At 37.2% G+C, this 25,298-nt stretch overlaps 1 protein-coding gene across 5 annotated transcripts; it reads left to right on the top strand.

The window, feature by feature from the left end:
• Positions 1-674: 674 nt before the first annotated feature.
• Positions 675-25,298, top strand: cblc (Cbl proto-oncogene C, E3 ubiquitin protein ligase). Of its 5 annotated transcripts, none has more exons than XM_021308300.2 (14): positions 675-893; positions 1,071-1,106; positions 1,185-1,876; positions 9,922-10,068; positions 10,164-10,320; positions 10,517-10,638; positions 10,895-11,032; positions 11,113-11,200; positions 11,313-11,444; positions 17,406-17,588; positions 21,315-21,425; positions 21,510-21,538; positions 22,336-22,391; positions 24,343-25,298. In XM_021308300.2, exons 3-14 carry the CDS (start codon positions 1,503-1,505, stop codon positions 24,471-24,473), a joined length of 1,668 nt encoding a protein of 555 aa, XP_021163975.2. In that variant the 5' UTR covers positions 675-893; positions 1,071-1,106; positions 1,185-1,502; the 3' UTR covers positions 24,474-25,298. The 5 variants fall into 5 exon arrangements, with proteins under 5 accessions (XP_021163975.2, XP_012737364.2, XP_012737365.2 ...); XM_012881910.3 differs by having other exon boundaries at positions 17,403-17,588; XM_012881911.3 differs by lacking the exon at positions 1,071-1,106 and having other exon boundaries at positions 17,403-17,588.

Here is a 25,298-nt window from a genome sequence, read left to right as displayed (position 1 = left end):
TCAGTCGACCAAACAAGCTAAGAGTTGTGTTTAACTGTTTCTTGAATTATAACATATAATTCAATTATAGTCTAATATCGATTTTTTTTATTAAGGATCTTGCAGGAGGAGTCCATGAATTTGTCAATAATATAATAAATCACATTGTAATGGCATAGTTGTGTCATAAGTGATGGCTGTCCCTTTCGGGTGGAATGACAGACAGCGGCCTCATGATGGTGCTAGAGGAAAAGTTGACATATGACCAAAGCCGTTTTAATGGTTTGAAAGTCTGCACCATCAAACATGCCGTTCAGTACAAAAGCTCAAAAAAATGATTCTTGTAACAAGGCCAGTTGACCTACTCACAGAGTTTTGCCTGAATATCTTAAAATAGATTACATGCTATGACTAGGCTCAATAAAGGCATTTAATTGCAGTGTAAACTGAGTTTCCTGCTGACAACTGAGATGGTACTTTGGCATTTTCTTTATTTTATATACCGGCAAGCCATCTGTAACTATTATTGCTTTCTGTGAGTGGGTGCGTTCTGCTTTCATTCTAGTAAATCTAGTTTTGAGTCCACACCTTCCTGTCTACCTCGCTCTCTCGCTCTCTCTCTCTTTGTCTCTCTCTTTTTTCTCTCTCTCTCTCTCTCTCCCTCGCTCTCTCTCTCTCTCTCTGCCCATACTTTTTGCCTAAGCAACAGACTAGAAAAAAAAGCAGACCTGTTTGTCTTACTGAAACCAGGAAACAAATCAAAGGGCTGAGACAAGACAAGTAGGAACAGAACGGGTGACCTGAAGAGACAGAGAGAAGAAGAAGCAGCTCTCTTTCCGCTGTGCTGCATGCAGATGTACCTGCTTCGGTGACCCTGAGAATGTAGGATTGTCTTGCTGCTGGCATAAATGCTGGTAAGAAAAGTACGGTGTTATAATTGCGGCTCTGTGTGTATGGTAATAGGTAGAAAACAGGCTAGGAGTCAGCCCTAAACACTGCTTTTTTTTATTAGTTTACATGTTTTAACAGGGGTTTAAACAGGAGATTGTCTAATGGGCCTTACATTTACTTTTCTGTTCAACATCTGGCAGAGGACCTAGAAGAGGACAGCAGTGTTTACTTTGGCCGTGAGTGATCCATATGTTATTTGATGTGGCAGCATGTGCAGTCCAATACAGAACAATGTGCCTTGTATTGTGTCTTAGGTGGACCAACACTGGAAGCTGTTTGAAGAGGATAGGATGCGCTGTCTCCAGATCGACTTGAGGACACAGAAAGATTATGGTGCAGACAACAAACCTCAATATGAACACTCAAAAACCTGAAGTCCTAAACTTCAGCCATTAGCTCCACCCATCTTCTGCTTAATCAATTCGCGTGCAATCAACACGGAACTTTAAGCACCCCATGACACAGTTCAATATCCATAGCTACACGCCCTCTTATGCATACACATACTGAAACAAAGACGTTTGGGGTACTTTTTGCTTCACTTCACTGTCAAACACACAACCAGCAACTTTATGGCAGAAGCTGGTCGAGAAGTCTCCAGGAGCACCAGAATGAGCTCCAAGCCCCTGACCAGCGAAGACCTGCGGCTGGCGGAGAAGACTCTCAAAAGACTAGAAAGGCTTACGGAACTGTGCACGAACCCTCGGCTGGGCCTGAGGAACAGTCCGCCATACCTGCCGGATCTGGTTCGAGAGACTTCAACTTTGCTCACACAGGTCTGGCAGCCTTATGAGGATGTCAGGTCGGGAAGAGGCCCTCCTCCACGAGGAGATGAGGCCAAGTACCTGAGAATCCATGTCAGAAACCTGCTGGACAAAACGGACAGGGCCGTGCTGCTTTTCAAAGAGGGGCGAGAGAAGATCTTTGATGAAACATCTAGCTACAGGTAAGAAGACATCTTATTATCAGTTTTCAGTGCCAGAAAACAGCTCCAACTCATATTCACTGAAATGAAATAAAAATGTAATTAATTTAAAGTTCTTGCAATTAATACATTTGATTTTAAAAAAAATTCTTCTAAATAATATCTGTTTTATTAAAAGACTAACATTTTTCTTTGTCCATGTGGACATATTAAATGATTATCTTTAGCTGTATTAAAAAAAAAAAAAACTTATTCCATCTTTTAAAAAAATGTGTTACTTTATGAGTCACGCACGTATGCCTGTATATACATAGCTTTATATATAAATGGTATGCTTTATTATGCAAATTCCATTCTAATGCAAGCAAACCAGAGAAGTTACGCAACCGGAGCAAAACAAATATCTATTAGAGACATATCACCATTATAGACTCAAGATTTTATTTCTGCTTCAACCAGATCAATTATAATATATTTCCTTTTCTCAAGTGTGAGCCACCATAACTGACAAAGACTCATGGATGGGTGTCGAAACGTTTTCAGAAAGAACTGAGCAAAAGTCCGGCTGCTTCCGATTTGAGCCTGTTTGCTGTTGCGATGACCCAGATAACTGAGAATTTGCACAGGCAAATTCTTTTTCTGTTTTTCTGCTTATGAATCAAAGTCAAGTTTGTAATACAGGCAGGAAAGTATCCCTCGCCCTCCCATAAGTCCTCTGAACTGGACTGGTGCTTTTAATACGTATTACAGGTTTATGCCCAAACAGAAAAACTGCGGTGATTCACAAAAAAAATTGAAAATAGTATTCCCCATGTGACATAAACATTTTAAAACATAATTTAACTCCATATTCTCCACAAAGAACTATAAATATGTTTTCCAGAATCATAATATAAAACTCACAATGCGCATAAAGAGGCAATGACTGTAAACAGTGTTCCTAAAGTGGACTTTTTCACATAAACAGCTTATTTGGAGTCTGAACAGCCTTCTCCTGTTCCTGTAGGGAATACTAACGATGAATGTGGAAAAGGGGACACAACATGCTTCTTTGTCATGCTAATAGGCTATAGCAGGAAACCTGAAAAAGCAACGACAACAAGAACAATCTTTGAATTTGAATCGCTAAAGAAAGAGTGCGAGAAATAGTTTCCGAACTGACAAGTTGTCTGTTTATCCCCAAGTTGATTGACTCCACAGAAGGATTTACATTATTTTATGGTTCTCATCTTTACTCTGGTAAAGAAAGGCTGTCTGTCCAGCATGAATAATGAACGCATCACATGTTAAATTTGGGAGATAAACACATGATTAGTCCATCTATGTGTTTTGTTTCATTCAAAATGTTTTAAGACAATACTGAAATTAAACTTTTTTTGTTTTTCTTGTTGCAGTAACGACCTCCATTGTATTAAAAATGTCAATTAGTGAAAAAGTGGGGTTTAAAATTCTGTTCATTCTCAGGCTGATTATGCATTTGTCTATTTATTACTGAGGTAACGCTTTATAAACTTGAAACCTCATAATTCTCAGGTATTTGTAGGCGTCTTTCTGCAAAGTAAATTTGTCTGAAAATCGAACAGCATATTTTGCTCCTAACACTAATGAGCGCTACAGATGAGGGATCGAACTAAATACTAATTAGGCTCGCAAAGCCCGACTGCAGTACAGAATAACAACCTAACCCAGTAAGTTGATGGTCTGGCTCTGAGCTCTAGCGATTCCACTATTTACTCAATGCATTCAGCGATGAAATATACAGGCACAGTGCAGTAAATTAGATTATCATCATAAGTTACTTAGTTTTAACCGATTCAATTAAACAGAAGCGATATCTATCTAAAGCAAAGATGCAATACACAGAGATGGATATATTTGTAGTATTTATTTCTGTTAATCTTTTTACGATTGCTGCGCTCAAGTAATAAAACCGAAAAATTACTTATTTCATAAAATATAAATGTTACAAGACAAATTTTATAAATAGTATTTTCAACAGAAATGTTGTCCTACTGAGAACTATGTCCATGTACAGTAGAGCATATTTACATCTTTCACATAGATTACCGCATCAATGCAGCTGGACAGTCCCAAAATCACCATCGGCTATGGAAGCGAGGATTCTGTGCCTCTCCTCTCTTCCTCCACACTCTGAGATTTTGATATCCGACTGAAACGCCATCTCACAAGAAGACTTCCATCCATGCATTCATTTTCTAACACGCCTATCCCTTGTGGGGTTGCGAGGGGTGCTGGTGCCTATCTCCAGCTGTCACAGGGAAGACTTTCAACTCTTAAATAGGACTCCTGTCCTTTTACTCCATAGTCCAGGTAGGGCTCCTCTCCTCACACCTCTGGTTCATGAGTGGTGTGACACGAGAAATGCGTAAGATGGACCTCGGGTCCTCCATCCTTTTGTGTGTGGAGGTGCTCGATGCACTGACTCCAGCCTCAGTCCACGTCTTGTGAATCTAGGCTGCAGTGGCCCTTGTTTGCATCTTCAACGTTTTCCACCACACTTTTTCCTTCCACTCAACTTTTCATTAATCTGCTTGGATACAGCCTGCGTCTTTAGCAATGTTCTTTTGTGGCTTACCAACCATATGGAGGATGTCAACGTCTTTTTTTATTGATAACTGTTAAGTCAGTATTCTTCCTCTTAATATGTAGACTATAAAATTATATTTATGTAATAAAAAAACGTTTTTATTCACAAGCAATTCTAAAAGGAGCCATAATGACAAAAATGTATAATGCTTAAAAGTTATCAAGATGAGTATAAGGAATCTGGATAACTGAATTTGTTTTTTGTTTTTTTATTTGAGTAAACTTTTTAATGCTATTCTAATTCATTGAATGCACCTTTATGTTAATGCAGACGTATACAAGTGGAGGCTGTCTTTTAGCAAAAATTGAACGTCAGATAGGCCATTGTTTTGAATCTTCTTCCACAACAGATGGGCTTCTTACTGAAGAAGGCCCGCATGGGCAGCCAAGCAGCAAATTCATATACTGTTACGTGTGTTGTGGCTGACATGCCAAAGTGTGTGAATAACATCTTCTGCATTTTAAAAATGTCTCACTTCAACGTGTTCTTTGTCACTGGCTTGTGAGCAAATAATCAGTCTCTTTCTGAAAAGTTGAATGTTGATTTTTGAACAACACTGCGGGCCGTCAAACAAGGCCTGAAGCAGAACCGGCTGATGGTGAAGCCGACAGAAGCACACAGCGAAACATGTCGCGGTCGGTCTGTTACATCAGTTGTGCAAGACACTGGCGGCAGAAGATTAAGAACAGATGCAAATATGTAACATTTCTCTCACATTTGTGTGTGTGGTAAAAGTTAAATTGTGGAAGTTTTCATTATTACGGATCATGTGGGTAAAATACAGAAATTAATCTGTACCAACATGAAGCACTTCCCAAAAATGTATTTGCATCTCCCCAAAGTGTTCTATATAACACACCAGACTACTTTAAAATATAGAACACATTTGAATTTCAGGAAACAAGTCAGCTATTCTTAAATTGACAAAAATCTACAAAATTGCAGTCACAACGCCAAAATACAAATGAAAAAAAAAAATGAAGATCACTCATATTATTAAATGCTATGTTGCAAGATATAAGAGAAGGTTATTAGCAAATTATATGAATTTTGCAATAACCTTGCGTTTTTCTTTTTTCCCCTTATTGTTTTACAAATTTGAATCTTTTATATGTGGTTTATGAACATGAAGAAGAATTAGAAGCTATCAGCATTTTTAAAAGTAGGTTATAGTACATAACGAAAAAAGGAACAGAAAATAAGCAAAGTAAAGCAAGACAGGCCTATATTCGGAACAAGCAGTGTCACAAATATCCAACTGTGCTTGTATCAATTTAAAAATTAAATTGTGAGCCAGCAAGATGAACAGTACCAATTTGTCACAATTGGTTCCAACAGAAAAGTTAAGGAATATCAAAGAAAATAAAAATGAATATGTTGTGCTTCACACGTGCTGTTATACTCAGACGAAACAGATTTATGCAAATCTCCACATTTGGGGTGTGCATGTATTTAAATAAGTAAATAAAATTTAAAACAGAACTAAATAAAGTTGTCGATATGCTCGCTTTTTAACGTGTTTAGTGAACGGCTTCCAGATTGCCTCAAATTTAGCGGTGGAGCGCGGCAGCGTTTATCAGAGCTTCTCCGATTTAAAGTCTTTCATGATCTCAGAGCATCATGGTACAAGAAGGAGGTTGGGTTTGTTTCCAGTGTAGCAAGACTGATTCGTTTCTATAATAAACAGATAATATCATGTACATTAAGTACTCTGGACCCACCAGTTATCCGCTATAATTATAGCCACCGATCAATTGATCAGTTGACTGAATTGCTAAAGCGTGTTTCTTGTCCTACTGGCTGATCAAAGTGTTTTACACAAGAGCCACATTCACCCATTCACACTGCCAGACACGCACACTTTCATACACCGATCTTCAGATCAGCAGGCAACTTGGGTTTAGGTGCCTTGCTCGGGCGCGCATTGACTTGTGGCAGCAGGACGCTGAAATCAACCCATAACTTTCCGATCGTAAGACAACTAATGTTCCCATAAAGCCAAAGTGACCTATTTCCTCTTTTGTTTCATGCTACTTTTTTTAAATGGGAGTTACAAAAGTAGTAAAGTGTTGGACATACCTAGACTATGTGGCCAAATGTGGCGGGAGATGACCTACAGCTCTCACACAGAGGGTCCATGTTGTGTACAGCTTAGTAAACCTAACATTAGACAGGTGGAGATGATGGACCAGGAAGGGAAGCGTGCCAATATTAAATGCACTACTTATTGTGCTTTTTTTCGACTCTTTCTCTGTAATAGTTAGACACACGTTTTGTTTTTTTTAGTAGCAGGCTTAAAATAGTGACCACGGTGAGGTGGCATATGCTGCAGTACACACAGAGATAAACTGGGTTGTTACTGTAAATTTTACCACAGGGTTGATGTCCTTTGAAATGTATTTTTAAATACATGGGCCCAGCCATAGCGAGAGATGTGGCTTACGCATTTCCTCCCATCTCCACCTCTACTACTCCTCTCCTCAGCAGAGGTTGTCTTTTTGTCAATAAGATAGTTGTTCACAGCCATTTTCCTAATTTCTTAAAAGGATTTCTAGACCCTGGACGGATCGCGAAGGCTTTCCTGACTGTGTTATATACCACTACTAACTGAAAGTAGTCGAACTTTGCATTATTTCCTGACCCATAGCATGAAAGTGTGACAAATACTGTTTTTACATCACACAGATGTCTTGTTAAAGAGCATCCGCTGCAAGTGTTACAATATGTTAAAGTTATTCTGAACGCAGTATTCAAGGTGTGACATTGTGCAAAAAAACCGCATGCATGTGGAAAAGTAAAAAAAAAACACACTATGCCAAAAGCATATCAACTAATTAAAAAAAGGCAAGTGAGACTCTTTAAAAGTGGTCTGAGGTGACACACTGGCCAGTGGAACGTTTTGTGGTATTTTACAGACAAGCTTGCAGAAGCCTGCATCCTGTTTGCTAGCTGGACTGCTTGTTGAGTGTTCACCTGTGTGTGTGTCTATGGAAAATACCAGAAAGGCTTCAGTAATGCTTCTATTTGCCAGCTCAACAAACTCTCAAGTTACAGCAAGGCCTGGTTTTATGAGTGGCTGGGTAAATTTGAAATAATTATAATACAATAAATGCAGATATTATCCAGTATTCTAATTTAAATTAAGTTTGGCCACACTACAACCACAAATTTAACTGTCTTTTCTTTGGATTCTTTTGTAATATACCAACACAAAGTCCACAGTGGACGAAAAACAATACAGCTATTTCCCACGTTTTCCTGGAGATTCTCAATTAAATTTAGGTCTGAACTTTGACTGGGCCATTATGACACAGGCTTTTTCATTCCTTTGTAGCTTTGGTTGTATGCTAGAGATTTGGTTATGCTTAAAGTAAACTTTCACTCCAGTCTCAAGTCTCTTTCAGCCACTAACAGCTTTTCTCGCTGAATTGACCTGTACTCCGCCTCTTGCCCATTGACAGCTGGAGATAGGCACCAGCACCCCTCTTTTTTGGGGGTATGGTGGATTAAGCAGTGCTCTGTGAGATGTTTAAAGGCTGGAATTTTTTTTTTATAATTTAATCCTTCTTTAAATTTCTCTACAACTTAATCCCTCATGTTTCTTGGTCTGTTTTTAACCCTATCTTCTGGTCAGTTTTCTGTTGTTTTTAATAAGGACTGCAGCTTTCCCGAATGAATACATAGTGACTGTGATGAGCTCAGCACATGGTTTTAGATTCTGTGGTCCCCTTTAAGATCAGGCAACTAATAGAAAAATTTGAACCCTGAGTGGAAGAAACCCCCCGTGCTGCCAAAAGAAAGTGTAGGAAAGCTCAAGGTAAACAGAAGAAGAATAAACTTCAAGTGTAAAATCAAATAACAAAATACGACTGGTTTTTAGCACCCCCGAAACCCACTGTAAACGCTGCACAGTTCGAAAAAAAAAATTAAACAGTCCCTGCGCGTGTTTTGGAATCTGATAGTAGACCACTTTGGACCAGCAGTTCGAGAAGTCATTGAGTTACTTGTAAAGACAAGGCCACATTCACACCTCTAGATTAAATCCTACATCAGAGAATAAAAATAGCTCTCATCAAGTAATCGACATACCTGTTTTGTTTTGTTGTTACAGCAGTCTGAGCTGTATATTGACCTGAAAAATCATTTAATATATCTCAAATTAAGCTAATACTTGAGTCAAAACTTGACATGGTGTTGCTCTAAATGCCTTTTATCCCTAAAAATTCTTGAAAATGTAATTTACAAGCAATTAATTTCTATGGCTTTTTTAGAAGAACATGGTTTTTCAATCTGGTTTTAAGACTTTGGACAGTATTTGCCCGTTTAAGAGTTTTTACCTGTATTTTAATCTGCTGGTTCAGGTGACACTGTTATCAGGGTGCATTTAGATTTTACTACTGCCTTTGACACCGTAGATCAGGAAATTTAAATTTCTTGTTTAGAGCAGTGGCTGGGTGTCAGGACTACTGCATTGCAGTGGTTCTAATCTTATTTGGCAGAAAAAAAAAACGTTCTCTGTCAAACTTTGAGATTGACTTTAATGTGAGGTCCCACAGGGCTCAGTTTTAGGCCCTCTACTTTTCTCTCTGCATCTTCTACCCCTCAGCTTTATTATCAGGAAACATTTGGTTTCTTTCCACTGCTATGTAGATGACTCCCAGATTTATTTCCTTCTTAAAAGAGCAAAGGTTTCTCAGTAGACTCACTCTGTAAATATATTGGTGACACAAAGGCCTGTATAGGTTTGAACTTTTTGCACTTGAATGAGTAAAACACAGAAGTGATGGTTTTTGATGACACATTAAAGACCTCCACCATAGATCTTGGTTCTTTGGCATAGTATGTTAGGCCAAACATCACACATATGTATGAATATTGATGCAGATCTTAAACCGGAAAGCCAGATTAGGACTGTTGTAATATCTATCTTTTTTCATTTGAGGCAGTTTATCAAAATAAAGCCCATTCTATCAAGTCAGCTTTTTGAAATGACATGGCTTTTTGACATGCATTTAATAAATATAGGTTAGATAACTGTAACATGCTCTATTTTGGGGTTACTGATGCAATTATTAGGCGTCTGCAGGTTGTGCAAAATGCTGATGTGTGACTTTTAACTGGAACAAGGTCTGAGCACATTACTCTCATTTTAATTTCACTTCATGGGCAACTTGTACTCTGCTATTTTAATCATTTTAACACAAATATTTTTAACTTGTCTAATTTTCTTTTCATTGACTTTTTATATAATTTGCAAATTTTTCAGCACTTTGCACTAAATAAATGTGTTATGCTATGTTGTTTTTGTTTGTTTGTTTTTGCTCCATAAAAATCAAATTGTATGACTAAGGAACTGTACATTTTCCGCTAATGCAAACATATATCTTTTCTTAGAGCAAGTCTGTTTCTTTACCTGTACCTGACCCTGAAAGTTTGCTTTGTTTTTTTTTATTGTCAGGAGGAATCTCACCAAACTGTCCTTGCTGTTCAGTCACATGCTGTGGGAGCTGAAAGCCATGTTTCCAGGGGGGTATTTTCAGGGTGACACCTACAAAGTGACAAAGACTGAAGCAGATCAGTTTTGGAAGAAATCTTTTGGAACCATGTGAGTTTAGATTTTCTTTGTATATGTGTGTTTTGTCATCATTGTTTTATCTGTTTCATATAAATTAATAACTGAACATTGTTGTGCTCTGATAGGTGTATAGTGCAGTGGAGAAAATTTAAAGAACAACTGAAAAGTGTGCATCCATTTGAGGAAGGGATGGAGGCCATGGCTCTGAAATCAACAATTGACCTCACCTGTAATGATAATATTTCAGTGTTTGAGTTTGATATTTTCACAAGACTGTTTCAGGTAAGCAAATGGTTTCCAGAGCTAGGCAGAAGTTGCATCAATAAATCAAAAAAGAGTGCTAAATATTTACAATATTTTAGAGAAAGGGGACTCCAGCAGATGGTGGCACACATTTTTACTCAAAACAAAGTGTAAAGAAAGTTGTGCGACATCTCTGAAAAATGACAATATCTACATACGGCGTCTCCTCTTTCAGCCTTGGAGATCACTTATAAGAAACTGGAACCAGCTTGCTGTGACCCATCCAGGCTACATGGCCTTCCTCACCTATGACCAAGTTGAAGCACGGCTCGAACACTACCTGCACAGACCTGGAAGGTGAGCACGGGCAAAATCTCATGTTTATGCTCTCAACAGAATGAGCAACAGCCTTTTAGTATTGTTATAAAAGTAGAATCACGCAGCGTGATCACATTGTTATCTGTTTAAATATTGGAATAAGTATTAGCATATCAAAGGTGTGAAAATTAGGTAAATATAACAATACAGTAACAATACAATACAGTAAAAGGTGTCATAATGTGTTTTTACTATAATATCCAATTTTATATAAAAGAGTCTCCCCTCCTTCCAGTTACATCTTTCGACTGAGCTGCACCAGAATGGGTCAGTGGGCCATTGGCCATGTGACCCCTGAAGGTGACATCATCCAGACCATCCCACAGAACACGCCTCTCTACCAGGCACTCATCCAGGGCTTCAAGGAGGGCTGGTTAGCGCAAGCACACACAGGTCACTCACTTGTTCCCCGTCAGTCTAAACATTTCCTCTAAGAACTGTTTGTTCTTGTAGCTACTTGTACCCAGATGGACGTGACGTGAACCCTGACCTGACAAGCTTGTGTGAGCCGACCAGCAGGGAAAGAGTCCAAGTCTCAGAAGCAAGTTGATGCACATTTTTGCATAATTTCAAAGAAGATCCTCATTTTTGATGTCAAAGCTTTAATGACAATCTGCTTTACTTTGTCCCTTAAACCAATCAACAATCGACAGGAGCAGTACGAGCTGTACTGTGAGATTGGAAGCACATTCCAGCTGTGCAAGATCTGTGCTGAGAGGGATAAGGACGTCCGGATTCAGCCCTGTGGGCACCTCCTGTGCCAGCCTTGCCTCACGGGATGGCGGGTAGGAATCTCATCCATTTATATAAAGATTTAATCCTGATCACTTGTCAAATTTGCAGGATGAGCTGGAGCTGAATAATACACATTCTCACTGACTGTTAAGGTCGTTTCTGCATGCTCGGTGAAGTGAAGCAGTCCGGGGTGGCTGAACTAGGTTTATTTTTGTAGGCTATGGTTTAGTATTTGGTTTTTTTTCCTCATACAGTAACAATGCTGGTTATTTGAATGTGGTTTGGGGTTAGGGTAGAAATAGGCTTTGTTTTTTCTATGCAAACACTTAATTTAAATGTAGGACTGCCAGGAGGTGACTTTATTGTTTATAAATGCATTAATTAATTAAACTATAAAGCAATAAATAAATACTTTTAATTAGTTTAAGCAACTTCAGTACCACTTTACAAAAAGGCTCCGTTTCATAGATATGTTATTAATTAATCTTTAAACATTTTATAACACATTCATAAGTGTTTATTTTGCATTAATTAAGCATGAGCACCTGTGGCTGGTTTCTTGCCAAATTTTGAGCCTAATCTGTTCAGCTTTATATTTCATCTATAGTTGCTTTTATCAAACATTTCAGACTAAGTTATTATGTTGTATGCACAAACAGGTCAGTTTGGTACCACAATTTCAATGTCATGTAATGCTACACTTAATTCCTATCAAAAGTGACGTACAACTTTATGCTGTAAAATAAGTATAAGTCTGCCATAATGCAGCTTGTTCCAATTCAATTCAAATATACTATATTGATCCCAAGGGGACTTTAGTGGGTTGAAAGTATTACATATAACGTGAAATAATTATGTTGCATCAAACTTATTCACCATTCTGATTAATTTAGTCACTCCAAACCCAAATGTCATCTGTCAACTGGATATGGATCGTTTTATTGCTACTCAAGGAATGAGTAAGAAGGGACCTAACAGGACTTTACTGACAGGAAAGAAATGTAGTGTCTCTTAAACACATGTATTAAAAACACATGCATACATATACATATTATTTGTATCAACTTTCAGTTGATATATATTATTATTATTTTATTTTAAAATTTTTTAGCAGAGTGTTAGATAACACTCTGCTCAAAAAACACAGTTTAATATTTAGACTTCTGTAGGCCAACTCTAGTGGTGTAGAGAGTTAAGTCTGTGTCTTTCATTCTGGGGAACTAGGTTTGGATCCAGGAAGGGCCTCTGGTATAAAATCTGCCGAGTCTGCATACAAGTTGTAATGACTTGCTGTGGTGATCCCTGCATAAGGGAGCAGCTATAAGCACTCAAAAAATTCAGATTTGAGTTGTTGTTATTTTTCAATAGCCACTTTCTTTTACAGTTCATACATTTGACTGTTTAATACATTGCATTCTTTGGCTTTAGGTTATTTTTGAAACTTAGATGACAACATACATAATATAACCAAAATTTGCTTTCAGATAAATAAGACAAGTTACACATTGCCCTATAAAATTTCTGAGACCATCTCCATGACAACCGTGATATATGTGCGAACTGGTAGTTCAGGAGGCATTCCATTATGTTCTGTCCTCCCGTCACAAACAGAAGGAAACAAAGGCATGTATTTAACCAACTTCACAATCATGTGGAATTGATACTTGAATTGCACTTTGTTCAAATGTGACTAAGTTTGTAGTTTTCAGCAACAATCCTTTAGGGAGAGTTTCGGGTGACTCAAAGGATGACTATGTGAAAAACCGCCTCGTTTCCTCTGTTCACAACGCTGAAAGATCTGTGATGGTGTGGGCCTGTTTAGACTCACTGATATGCCGGAATTTTCAAAATAAAAATATGTTAGCCCCCTTTCCAGAGCACTCACAATATGCCATCATTGGGTCTTTAATCAGGGAAATGATCCAAATCATATGCGCAAATCAACACAGAAAGGGTTCAATAGACTGAAAGTTGATCCTCTTCAATGGCTATATCGGTCCCAAGAAGTTCATCTTACAGAATGCCTTTGGGGCTGGTTAAGAAAAAGACATCATACGAGGCAACACAAAGCTCGGTATGCTCTAGCCTTATGAGACGTTATAGGAGAAGACCGAGGGTGTCAAAGAGAGTTTTTTTCATTAAGGGCTGTCAGCAAGGGAGCACTAAATGTAACGTTGCTGAGTTTGTTAAAACCATAATTTAACATATGCTCCCCAACCCTGAATAAGTGTGCTCAGCTTAAAGGTTGGATTACAAAGATAAATGGGGTTTGTTCTTCCTTAGTAAAATAGGAATTTATTTTGCACATCTTTGTCTGGGATTCCAAAAGGGTGGGTGGCCCAGTAGTATTTATAAATAAATATTCTTTTTAAATATATTTATTTGGGATTCCCCTGGAGGAGCTGGCCCAAGTGGCTAGGGAGAGGGACGTCTGGGCCTCCCTACTGAAGCTGCTACCCCCTGTGGATGGATGCTTATTTATTTAAAAAAATACAGATATCTAAAAAAAAATACCAACACAGTTTTACACCTTGTTTTTAAATCACATGATTGTACAATTCAGGGATTTTAGGAACTTCTATTCAGGGAAAAATATACTATATTTATCAGACCCTGATCTGAGACAATAAATTATTTTAATACATAGAGACCCCAAGATGTTACATTATTACACCTTTAGATCATGCACAGTGTGCCCTGCAGTGTTTGGTGTTTTTCAACAAAGAAACTGATTTTCCTGATTATCCTTTCCTCCTAGCTAACACATTTAGTTCAAGCATTGATTACACCGCAAGTTAGGATGTTTGTTTATTTAATTTTGTGATGCTAAACTTAAACAGTCCTTTTGCTAAAAAATAATAATAATAATTTAAGTCAGATGAGTTGATGGTTTAATTAATAGTGAAATATGAGACTGATTTACAATGCTCAAGTTTTTAATGCTTTTAACCAAGGTTGTTAAAAGATTGTTGTTAAATTTTACTTAGTTCACACACTGGGGCATTTGTAAGACTTAATAAAGTGCGTTTTCTATCTAAGAGAGAAGCAGTTGGTCAAAACAGAAGTGAAGGATTGAGTCTAATAACAGTTCTGCTTCCTCCTGCAGTGCCACATCCTCACCTTATACTTTAAAGCAAAGAGACTACATCAAAGTATTATAGCTGCTGTTATAAAATCATAGTATTTGTGCTCCATGAGGGTTTCTATTAGCAAGTCAGCCTTCTAGTATGTGAGTAGGGGCCTAATTTGTGAAATGAAGGTGCTGTGTCCTGACACCAGGCTCTTTCCTGTGTGCAGCTTCACATCCTCCTCAGTCACATTCACTTTGAGTAAAAGTCAAGTGAGTGTGTGTGCGTGTGTGTGTGCGTGTGTGTGTGTGTGTGTGTGTGTGTGTGTGTGTGTGTGCATGCGTGCGTGCGTGCGTGCGTGCGTGTGTGTATAAATGGGAAGAAGAAGAAGAAGAAACGTAAAGAAAAACCTCATGGACGTGTGAAGACAATGGAAATATTTGTATTTTTTCTAGACTGCTCTCATTCATTGCTGATTAACCGCAGAATCAGGCATTTAGAGCGCAATCTCTTACCTGACACCATTTTAATGCTTTGTTGACGTCTTGCAGTCAAAACATTTGACATTCATCTCCCCATCTGGCTACAAACCGAAAAACCTCAGTCAACAGTTTCTGTTGTAACTGTTGGTATTTTCCAGCACTTTCATAAAAAGTTTCCTTTGAAGCTAAGTTCAACTCTTTCCACTACAGCTAGTTCAAAAATGCCCATGCCCGTGTTCACAAAGATTCTCAGGGTCCTTTGAGAGCTCCTATTTTAGCCTAAAACAAATCCTGCCATGGAGTCTTAACTTAAGAATGATTCAGAGAGCTGCTGAGAGCTATTCTGAGTAAGGAGACGGCAGAATTTCCTTTCTGAGTGAGGAGGCAAGGCAGTTTCGTTGTATAGCACATTTCAGTAACAAGACAATTCAAAGCTGGACATGAACAGAATACCAAAAAACATACAGAGGAAAGTACACTGCAGTAGAATCAAAATAAGTTGGACTACAAATTTAAAGGTATAGTGGATGTTTTTTTCCAGGAATGTAGGTAGGAAATCCCCTGGTCACAAGCAGAAACTAGCAAGGAAGGTGCACGCACCTTGGCTTCAGGTGAGCACGTCACAATGAGGCAGGTGGGACAACCAACAGATAAGATGATCCCCTCTGAACTCGAAGCTGAAAGAAGATCGTCCCCAATACCTTTAATCTAATGATGTTTCAGTGATCCCCAACAGCTTAAATTGAACATTAACATTTAAAGGTAACTCTACATAAATAGGTTTTAACATTGATGTAAAGGAACTCAGGGGTTTAAAGTCTTCTGCAGCTGTCTGATCGAGTTTTTAGGCAGATCTGTAAAAACACTGTGGCAATAATCAGTTTGACTAAAAATATATGCATGGATTTGTTTTTCGAGATCCTGAGACATTAGTCCTTTAATCCTAGAAATGTTTTTTAGGTGGTAGAAGGCCAACTTCGTAATTGTGTTTAGTTGTTTTTGGAGGTTCAGGTCTGAGAACCATCACTGCACCCTGATTTCAGGCCTGATTGGTGGTTACTAGCTGAAGCAGCTGAAGCTGTGTGCTAACTCTTGATTGCTCCCCAAAAAATTGTTATTTCAGTTTTGTTTTTATTCAACTGAAGAAAAGTTTGGCACACCTGGGCATGGGCACACCCATGCATTGATTTCTTCTAAGCATGTACTTAGTGCTTGAATGGGTTCCTGGTCACCTGGTGACACTGTGATGTAGAGCTGTGTGTCATCTGCATAGTTATAGTTATATTGTTGTTTTTATGATCTGAACTAGAGGGAGCATGCAGATATTGAATAGGAGGGTATCCAGGGTGGAGCCTTGGGGAATCCCACATGTGATTTTTGTGGTCTCTGATGTAAAGTTACCTAGGTCTGGTTGACCCCATTGCTAGTTGTGACACAGTAGTCTAAGAGCTGTGTTTGGTTGATACAAGAAGCCAAAAAAAAAAAAAAACACAAATGTGCTCCTGGTAATCGATAGAGCGCAATTAACTGATTAGACTGGATTAAGAAATGTGTGTCATGATGAAGAAACATAGATAATTAAACAATTGTCACAGCATCACATGTTTGAATGCACCTTATTTACATCCTCATCATTATTTAGATTTGCCTATTATGTTTACATGTTACAAATGGCCATACTGGTCATTTTACTACTTTATTCATCTGATATGTCAGCATTTTTCTGGGATTACCTGCTTGCATGTATGTATGTGTGTGTGCATGTTTCTACAACTTTTTTCAATTCTTCTAAAATCTTAATTGTTAAGAGCATTTTATAGTATGTAAATAGCATAGAAATCCTCTGTACTATATACTTTGTACATATCTCAAGTTTTTATTTTTGGTTATTCAATATTTTCCAATTATTTCTTATGTATTTGTTATTATTTAGTCCTATTATTGACTATTATACTACTTCCCATTATATTCCTATTAGTTACTAGAGCCACATCTTTAAACTGTCTTCCTGCTAAAACCAATTAATTCCCACCTATGGAAATGATCATGTTTATCTTATCTACCGGTATATATTAATAATTGTAGGATTGTTAAAGAGGTTTATGTTCTCATTTCCTCCACTGTTTAGGTGGTGGATCAGCCAAACGGCTGATTCCACCATTTTTCCTCCTCACTACTCCTAAAAATTTTTAATTTTAGGAGCTCTCTTAAGACCTATGGTGCCATGTGAATAACCTTTATTTTACTGAGGTACAATTCTCAAAAAATCGTAGAATTACAGAAATGAGAGATTCTAAGATTTTTCCTAAAATGACGTTGGAGCTGCTTTTAGTTTTAGGATTCTTTGTGCATGAGGGCCTGAACCTTTACTGGCTGTACTTTACGGTGGATTGTTACATGTGAATTGTTTTTTTTTTTTTGTGTCTTTGTCTGTGTTGGGTCTGGGATCGTGATTTAGCAGAAGTCAGCAGGGCACACCTGTCCGTACTGCCGCTGTGACATCCGGGGGACGGAGTCCATTCTCATTGAGCCATACTTGAAAGTCGGACATCAGTGGGTCGATGAGGAAGATGGCGAAAGCGAAGAAGAAGAGGACCATGAGGACATTGAGGTGGTGGTAAAGGAAATGGCTGCCCTCAGGAAGGTGTGTAAATAATTTAACGTGTTTCTTTTTATTGTGTCTATTTTTTTATTTATTTTTTTTGCCAGAGTAGGGAGAGACCGGAGACAGTTGCAACAGGGGATGGTTGCAAATATTTTTCTCCAGTCAGAAACAAGCTGGAATGATGCTTTGTTCGAAGCACCCCTTTTTGCGGAGAAAAAACAAGTAGATTCGAGAGGTGTTTCAGGATTTATTGGGGGGAAAAAATGTATGTTGTGAAAGTATTTTTTTGGTCTGAGGTTTGTTTTTGTTTGACTGTTGTCACCGTTTTTATGATTTAGCTCAAACATATATATATATATATATGGTTTAAACGAAAGAAATGTTTATTTTTAACTAACATGGTTAGCAGGTATCAAGGTCACCTGGTTTCGCTAACACACGAGCTTTTATCATAGCTGACAGGAAGGGGCCAGTTGAAACAGGCCCCATTAAAAGAAAACAGACCACATATTAGTATGTAAACATTTGTTTATTCGTCTTTACTTAAATATTAAATAGTTCATCAGATTAGAGCAGGGAGAGGAGATTTATGCATGCCTGCCCTCATTTATCTGTGTACATGATTTTAAAAAATCTGTTTAGATGCAGATGTGAATGCAGTGAATAGTCTAATTCTATAAAAATAAATACATATATTTGTGTCTCTCACTTTTCAGTATGCCTAGGGTGAGAAAGAGGGTCATAGACAGAGTGGTCCCCCTCCATATTTTGGGGCTAGCATCTAACATTATGAAGGATTAAGGCAGGCCAGATGGGGCAGTTACCAGCTGTTAGCTACTGGAGCAGCAGTAGAGTATTAGCATTCAGTGGTGTATAAAAGTGTTTCCTTCCTTTTTTTTCATGTGTTTCAGAACAAATTAATTATTAGTCAAAGACAACACAAGTAAACATAACATGTCGTTTCTAAATAAAGGTTTTTATTACTAAGGGTAACGGGTTTATTAATAAGGGTGACCTTAAAATGGTCGTTTATGCTTGAAAACCCTACAATGTGGCTGACTTTCAACAATTCTGCAACGATGATTGGGCCAAAACTGCCTTCAGAGCGCTGGAAAAGACGCATTGCAAATTATCATAAACACTTGACTGTAGTTGTTGCTGCTAAGAGCAGCCCTACCAGGTATTACGTTTAAGGAGCAATCCTTTTTCACACAGGTTTGGATTTTTTCTCTTCCTTAAAAATAAAAACCTTAATTTAAAAAGTGTGTTTTGTCTTTACTTTTGTTGTCTTTGACTAATATTTAAATTTGTTTAATGTTCTGAGAAACATAAGAAATCACACAGCACTTTTCACACCACTGTATGTACAAGAGAAGAAGGGTATGGCTGGGGACGACTGATTTTCAGGATTTATGTTTGTCAATAAGATGTCCACAATGTATAATTGCCATCTGATCAAAGCTGATAAATAACACTGTGATAATATCGTAACATATTTCTTTGATACAACTGTAAAACGATACATATAGCAATAATCCTTTTGTTAACAGTGAAATATATTGTATTGGTAACATGTTGCAAACAACCCCAGGCCAGATGCAACATCTGAATCTTTGTATTCAGATGCAGATTGTGAAAGATATACTTTCTTTAATCAGCTTTAAATGGTTATGACTATTGAAAAATAGAAGTGATTTAATTTAGTAAAAATTTGGTTTGTCTATATACCAACCATCACAGAGTGACAGAGTCAAATGTATAACGTGTTGCATTTGACTACAACCTGAAAAAGTACCAGTTTGTCCAAATCTGTTCAAGATGCATACTGTATATGTCCAAGAATTGTATATTGTATTACTTTAAATTTGAAAATATTTTGTTGTTACTCTTACAATAATAATTATCAATGCTGTGAAAAGGTGTTTGCTCCCTTTCGGTTTTTTCTGGTTGTGCTTTTTTGTTAGTCTTAAATGTTTCAAATCATCAAACAAATGTTATTAGCAAAGAAACACAATGTAAGAAACTACAAAATGCAGTTTAACATGTTGATTTCATTTAAAAACAAACAAAAAATACCCAAACCAATCTGGTCCTTTGTTAAAAAAGGCCGGATCGGCAGCAACGACAACCATCAAGTGCTTGCAATAACTGGCCGTTAGTCTATTTTATCACTGTGGAAAAAACTGTGTCTAGGAAGGTTCCAAAAACCACCTAGTCAAAGCTATTTTCCTTTCCTTTTCCGAGCCACCCAAATGTGGACTTGCTGTTGCGCTTTGCATCACTGTCCTCCTACATAACCCAAGTGCGCTTGAGCCTGAGGTCACACACTGAGCATGACTCAAAGTTTCACTAAACACGGCAAACCGTCTAGGTCCTGAAGCAGGACGAAGGCCCCAGAGTATCGCAATACCATCGCCAAAATATTTGGCTCATTTTCAAATGCCGTTAGTTTTATGCTGGATGAATCAGTATCCACACCTTACAAAAACGTACACTTTGATCTCGTCAGTCCACAGAATATTTTGTCCACAGAATAATTATGAGCATGTTGTTTAGTGAGATGGGCATTTGTGCTCTTAACGTTTTCTGTGGTTGTCCCACTTGGACCTCTCCCATGGCCATCCATATTTACTCAGTCTCTGTCTTACGGGTAAATTATGACCACTGACTGTACCTGATGCAAGTGAGGGCGGCGGTCTTTTGAAGTTATACTGGGTTCTTTTGTGAGCTCCTGGATGAGTTGTCTATGCCCTCTTGAAATCATTTTAAAAGGCTGGCCACTGCTGGAAAAGTTCACCACTGTTCCATGTTTTCTCAAATTGTGGACAATGATTCTCTTTGTGCCTCACTGGAGTCGCAAAGCTTCAGAAATGACTTTATACACCTTTTCTAGTCTGATACGTGTCTGTGACTTTGTTTCTCACCGGTTCTTGAATTTTTTTGATCGGGGGCATGATATGTTGCTCTTTGGGCTCTTTTAATCTACTTCATGTTCTAACACTGAATCTGCGTCAGTCATTTCTTGATTCTGTGTCTCTGTAGGAAAATTGAACCTATAAAACAATGTGGTTAATGAAAGTTAAATTATAATTAAACAATAATTATTTTCACACAGGGCCTGGATGGTTTAGATAGCTTTTTTCTCTTAACAAGTGAAATAATTTAACAAACTGCTTTTATATTTTCTTAGGTTGTTTCCAAGTGTTCAAAACCTTTTCACAGTCCTGTATGTATCTGTAACATCTGTTGAAACTTGGCTTTCATGGCAACATCGTGCTGAGGACCGGTTAAATAGCATATTCTTTGAGATGACAGGATATGTAAATGATCAAAGTATCTAAAATATGTTGATTTTATACACATAATTAGAATATTTGGTCATAGACTACTTTTCTGGTCGTTTGATCTTTAACAATGTAAAACTTTAATGTGCAAAACATTTCCTTTTCAATTTAATCCAAAAGTACTTTAATTATCCCACAGGAAAACGGAATCAAAGTTTTTCCTTTTCCCGAGACTCAGTAACATAATTTTGAATTGTCTGTTGTTTGGCTCACATAAGCTCCGACTGTTGCATAATTTTATCAAGCCATCATTAATGCCCTGTCTTGTATCTAATAATTTGGAGTGATTTGCCAATCAATGTATTTTACAAGTAGATGCTTGTCAAGATTAAGGGGACTTCATTTTAAAGATATATCAGCACGCCTTAAGGGGGGAAGAAATGTTCTCCACTGACTAACAGCATTTTTTTTTTCTTTACAGTTCTCAAGTTTGGACTCTCAGATCAACAGCTCTCACCTCAGAGCTCCGCCCATTCCCCCGAAAAACATCGCTGCCCCAGACTGCCCATCTCCGTTCGGCCAATCTCACAATGCAAGTTTGCTCGTTGGCTTGAATAGATTGATCGTGTGATAAGTTGACAAGATCATTGTGACCTGTTTTTTGTTTGCTCTGCAGGCTGACAGCGACAGACCACAGGCGAACAGGTAGGGCACTGCTTATTTATAGAACAGATGCTCTCATGACTCTTCAGAGATGCAAGACAGTTTTGTAAATTTAACAGAACTCAGCATAATATCTGCAATGTTTAACTGTAAGGGACTCAACAGGTTGCAAATATGCATATTTTTAAAACAGAGGTTGCATTGATTGTTTTATGCATTAGTATTTTTGTTATACGTCTCTATTTCTTTTTAGTCTTCGCAGAAAATTGACATGTATGGAATGGTTCAGGGTAAATTAACTAATCAGGAAATTCGTTTAAAAAAGTGCTAAAACATTTTTCATGCTTTTCTGACTTTTCCCCACCCCTTTTTAGTCTTTAGTCTTCTCTTTAGTCTTTAGTTTAAAACCTCAACTTTACTTACTGCCTATTTTTGTTTCTTGGTCTCATCACACATCCTTTCGCTTTCAGCCTCCAGACTTTGAGTTCCCTTTGTTGATACAACTTCTGCTAAAATGCAGCAAACAGCGTACCCTCAATGTTAATGGCGTGAAAAATAGACTGTTTCTACTTTTAGAAAAGAGAAAAAGGCTACATTTGGAAAAGTATTTGCAATAATTATTCACAAATTGGACTAAAATAGTTTTAGTCTTAATTCAGCAATAACTTTTTAACACGTTACTTAAATTATCTTCAATATGTGTTGGACAAACATCAGAGATTTGTTTCTACTCTTCAAGCCCTGTAACAGTCTAGATATTGAGTTTTAATTGTGCATAGAAAATGTTTGCAGGTTTTCATCTGGATTTTCATTTATATTTTAAATTCCTTTTCAAACAGCTCTGACTTCTCCAGAGAAGCAAATTCCTCTTCCTCCTCTCTGATGGCTGTAGACTGTAAGTTACAACCTTGATTCCTGAACCTTGAATGCACAATGTTAGATTTTCCAAAATGTAATGTTTTCAACAAAACAATTGCATTTTCATTAGTATAGAAATGTGTATCTATTTGGATTTCAGTCTTCAAATACAACCGTGTTCAAAATAATAGCATTCCAACAGCTAAAACCTGATTAGCCGCTGTTTTGATAGAAATCATATTTCTGCTGTACAATAATGAACTAGTGGGTGCAGTAGAGTAAAAGAAAAAAAAAACTACAGCTTCATGGCATACCTGTTGATGATTCTGTGTAGCTGAATCCTTAAATGAAAGGGCAGTGTTAAAATAATAGCAGTGTGAAGTTAATCCAGTGATGTCATTCATTGTGATAACAAACAGGTATGAAATAGGTGATCTTTATTCAAGGTCAAATGCAGCATGCACTAATTAAAACACCGATTTAAAATCTAAGGTGTTTTAAAATGAATGCCAAAACCAGAAAGGTATTTAAAAAATATGTAAAACTACTGCTGGGCACAGGAGTTAAGCAAGCAGACGGGTTGAAGACTAGCCAAAACAAAGAAGGTCCTCAGTTACCCGTGAGAACGGCACTAATTACAAGATGCATATTTGAGGCTGAGTTATTGGCAAAAAGCTAAGTCCAATTGTTGAAAACAAAACTTGGGCCAAAAGAGGTTATGATTTGCTAACTAGAACACATGGACTGACCTAAAGAAATAGGGCACCGTATTTTTGATAAAGGCTAGAGTGTTTAGTTTTTGGTCGACTGGTTGCAATTTGTCAGACGGCCCCAAACACTGAAGTAAAGCCGCACCCTGAAGCAGGAGGCAATCTTGTAATTAACGGTGATTATAAAACAGATTATTATCGCATATTCTTACAGGAAACCTCAATTATTAAGCCTTTTTCAGTTTGAATAGTAAATGTTTGTGTTTTAAATAAAAAGTATGTCCCTTTCCCTCAATTCTGTAAGTTAATAAATTTTATCTAAGATGGATTTAGAACAGACTGAAGTGTTTCTTATGCTTTTGCATGTATACAAATAAAAGCTACTGTAAGTATGAGAGCTTCACGTGTGTTTTAAAACACTCTTATTTTGAACTTAGTTGTGCAAACAAATTCTGATTAAAAGGACAATAAAAAAGATACAACAATAAAAAACAATATTTTTATGATCAAATTATTTACCATACGTTTCTAACATAATTGCTGTTTTTATTCCAATAAATATTTTTTCTGTCTTGTAATTAATTAATTTACTGTTTGTATATCCTTAATGATTTTTTTTAATTATTCTTTTCTATTATTAAATGTGGTTAGAGAATTAGTAATGATAAAAAAAAATGTTGGCGACTATTGTGTCAAAATTAATTATGAAAATTGGTTTGGACTTTGCACAGCAAATTATTATATTTACATGAATTACCAAAGGTCTAAATATAATTGAATAATTTACACATTCAATTAAATTTTCTCTTGAATTCAAATCGGTGAGGTCTAAATTAAGTCAGTGTCGCCTCCTGTAAGACACTGGCTTTAACCACTTCCTGTTTCAGTCAGAAGGTCTGTTGTTAATGCAGGAAGTGCAGCGCGACATTTCTTCTAAAATAACAGAACATTATGTTTAGGGCTTTCTGGTGAAGTAAAAGTGACTATTTTCCAAATAAATGTTAATTCATCTAAAATGTAAAGAAATGTATATTATTTTACAGGAAATAGGTATGCCTACTGTCATTGATTCGCAAAGAAAACGTGATGACTCTTTGAAAACTGATTGGTTCAAAGCCAAAACAGGAGGGGGAAACTAAAACGTAGATAAATGAAACAGAAAGGTTTTAAATACAGCAAAGCAGTTAGGAATGAGGCAATTGTAGAGACTAATGTACAATTGTATTAGTTTGAGTGCTGCTTTACAGTGAGCCATTCTTTGTGTTTGTTTATTTGCAGCTGCAGCAGCGTGGATCGGAGCTTCCAGGCCAGTCAAAGACCAAAGACGTAAAGAGACGGATAAAAGCAGAGCACGACCCAGAAAAGACAAAACTGGCTTGGGAGAAATAACAAGAACAATGTCTTCCTGACTGAAATAATAATAATTATAATAAAAAAAACAGAACGGCAACATCTGACATCTTGAAAATGTTCAACAAAGAAACAAAAGAGGACTGAGATAACCAGTACATTAGGAGAGCTAAGTGAATGTATTTTTTTATTTTTTTTGTCTCACGTTCGAATGGCTAGGCCTGCTGCAAATAGTTCCAGTCAGATGTTTGCATCAACGCATCATTAGCAGGAATAACATTTTTACTGTGGGCTTTTCATGATTTGTTGGCGCTTTTCTTTTTTCCGGATAGATGGATAACATACAACATTTGGTGAAAAGTAAAACTAAAGTCACAAGTTTAATTGTATTGTGGATTTTGTCTTGCTGAGATGAATACAGGCTCAGATATTTGAATATTTGAATAATATTTCACATCCAATAGCAAGTTACAGAGAAGGGACAGCAATATGTTCTAGTCATCAACGAGGTCATGGCATAATGTTGCTTGACATTTGACCACTCATTTCAGTTAGTTGATTTTTTTATTAGAATTGGTATAGTAGCTTAAAGTTAAATGAACTGGTCACAACCTCAACATCATTGAAAATGATCAACTATGGTTAAATGAACGTATGTTTGTTTTTTTGCCAGGAAACTAAATATTTAAATGAGCTCTATCCTTTCTCATAAAATCAGTGGCACATCCAAATATTATTGGGGTTGTATGAGTATATTTGAACACGTGTCTATTACAGAAAATCCAAAATAATCTAGATTCCAAAAAGAAAATCGTCAAAAGCAGAAAAACTAATTTGATCTTGATGTGAATAATGGTGTGAATGTAAACCTCTGATGAGAACTG

The sequence above is a fragment of the Fundulus heteroclitus genome, chromosome 3, assembly GCF_011125445.2.
Source record: "Fundulus heteroclitus isolate FHET01 chromosome 3, MU-UCD_Fhet_4.1, whole genome shotgun sequence".
Lineage (NCBI taxonomy): Eukaryota > Metazoa > Chordata > Actinopteri > Cyprinodontiformes > Fundulidae > Fundulus > Fundulus heteroclitus.
Note: the sequence above shows the minus strand (reverse complement) of the source record. Positions and strands in the feature narration are given on the sequence as shown.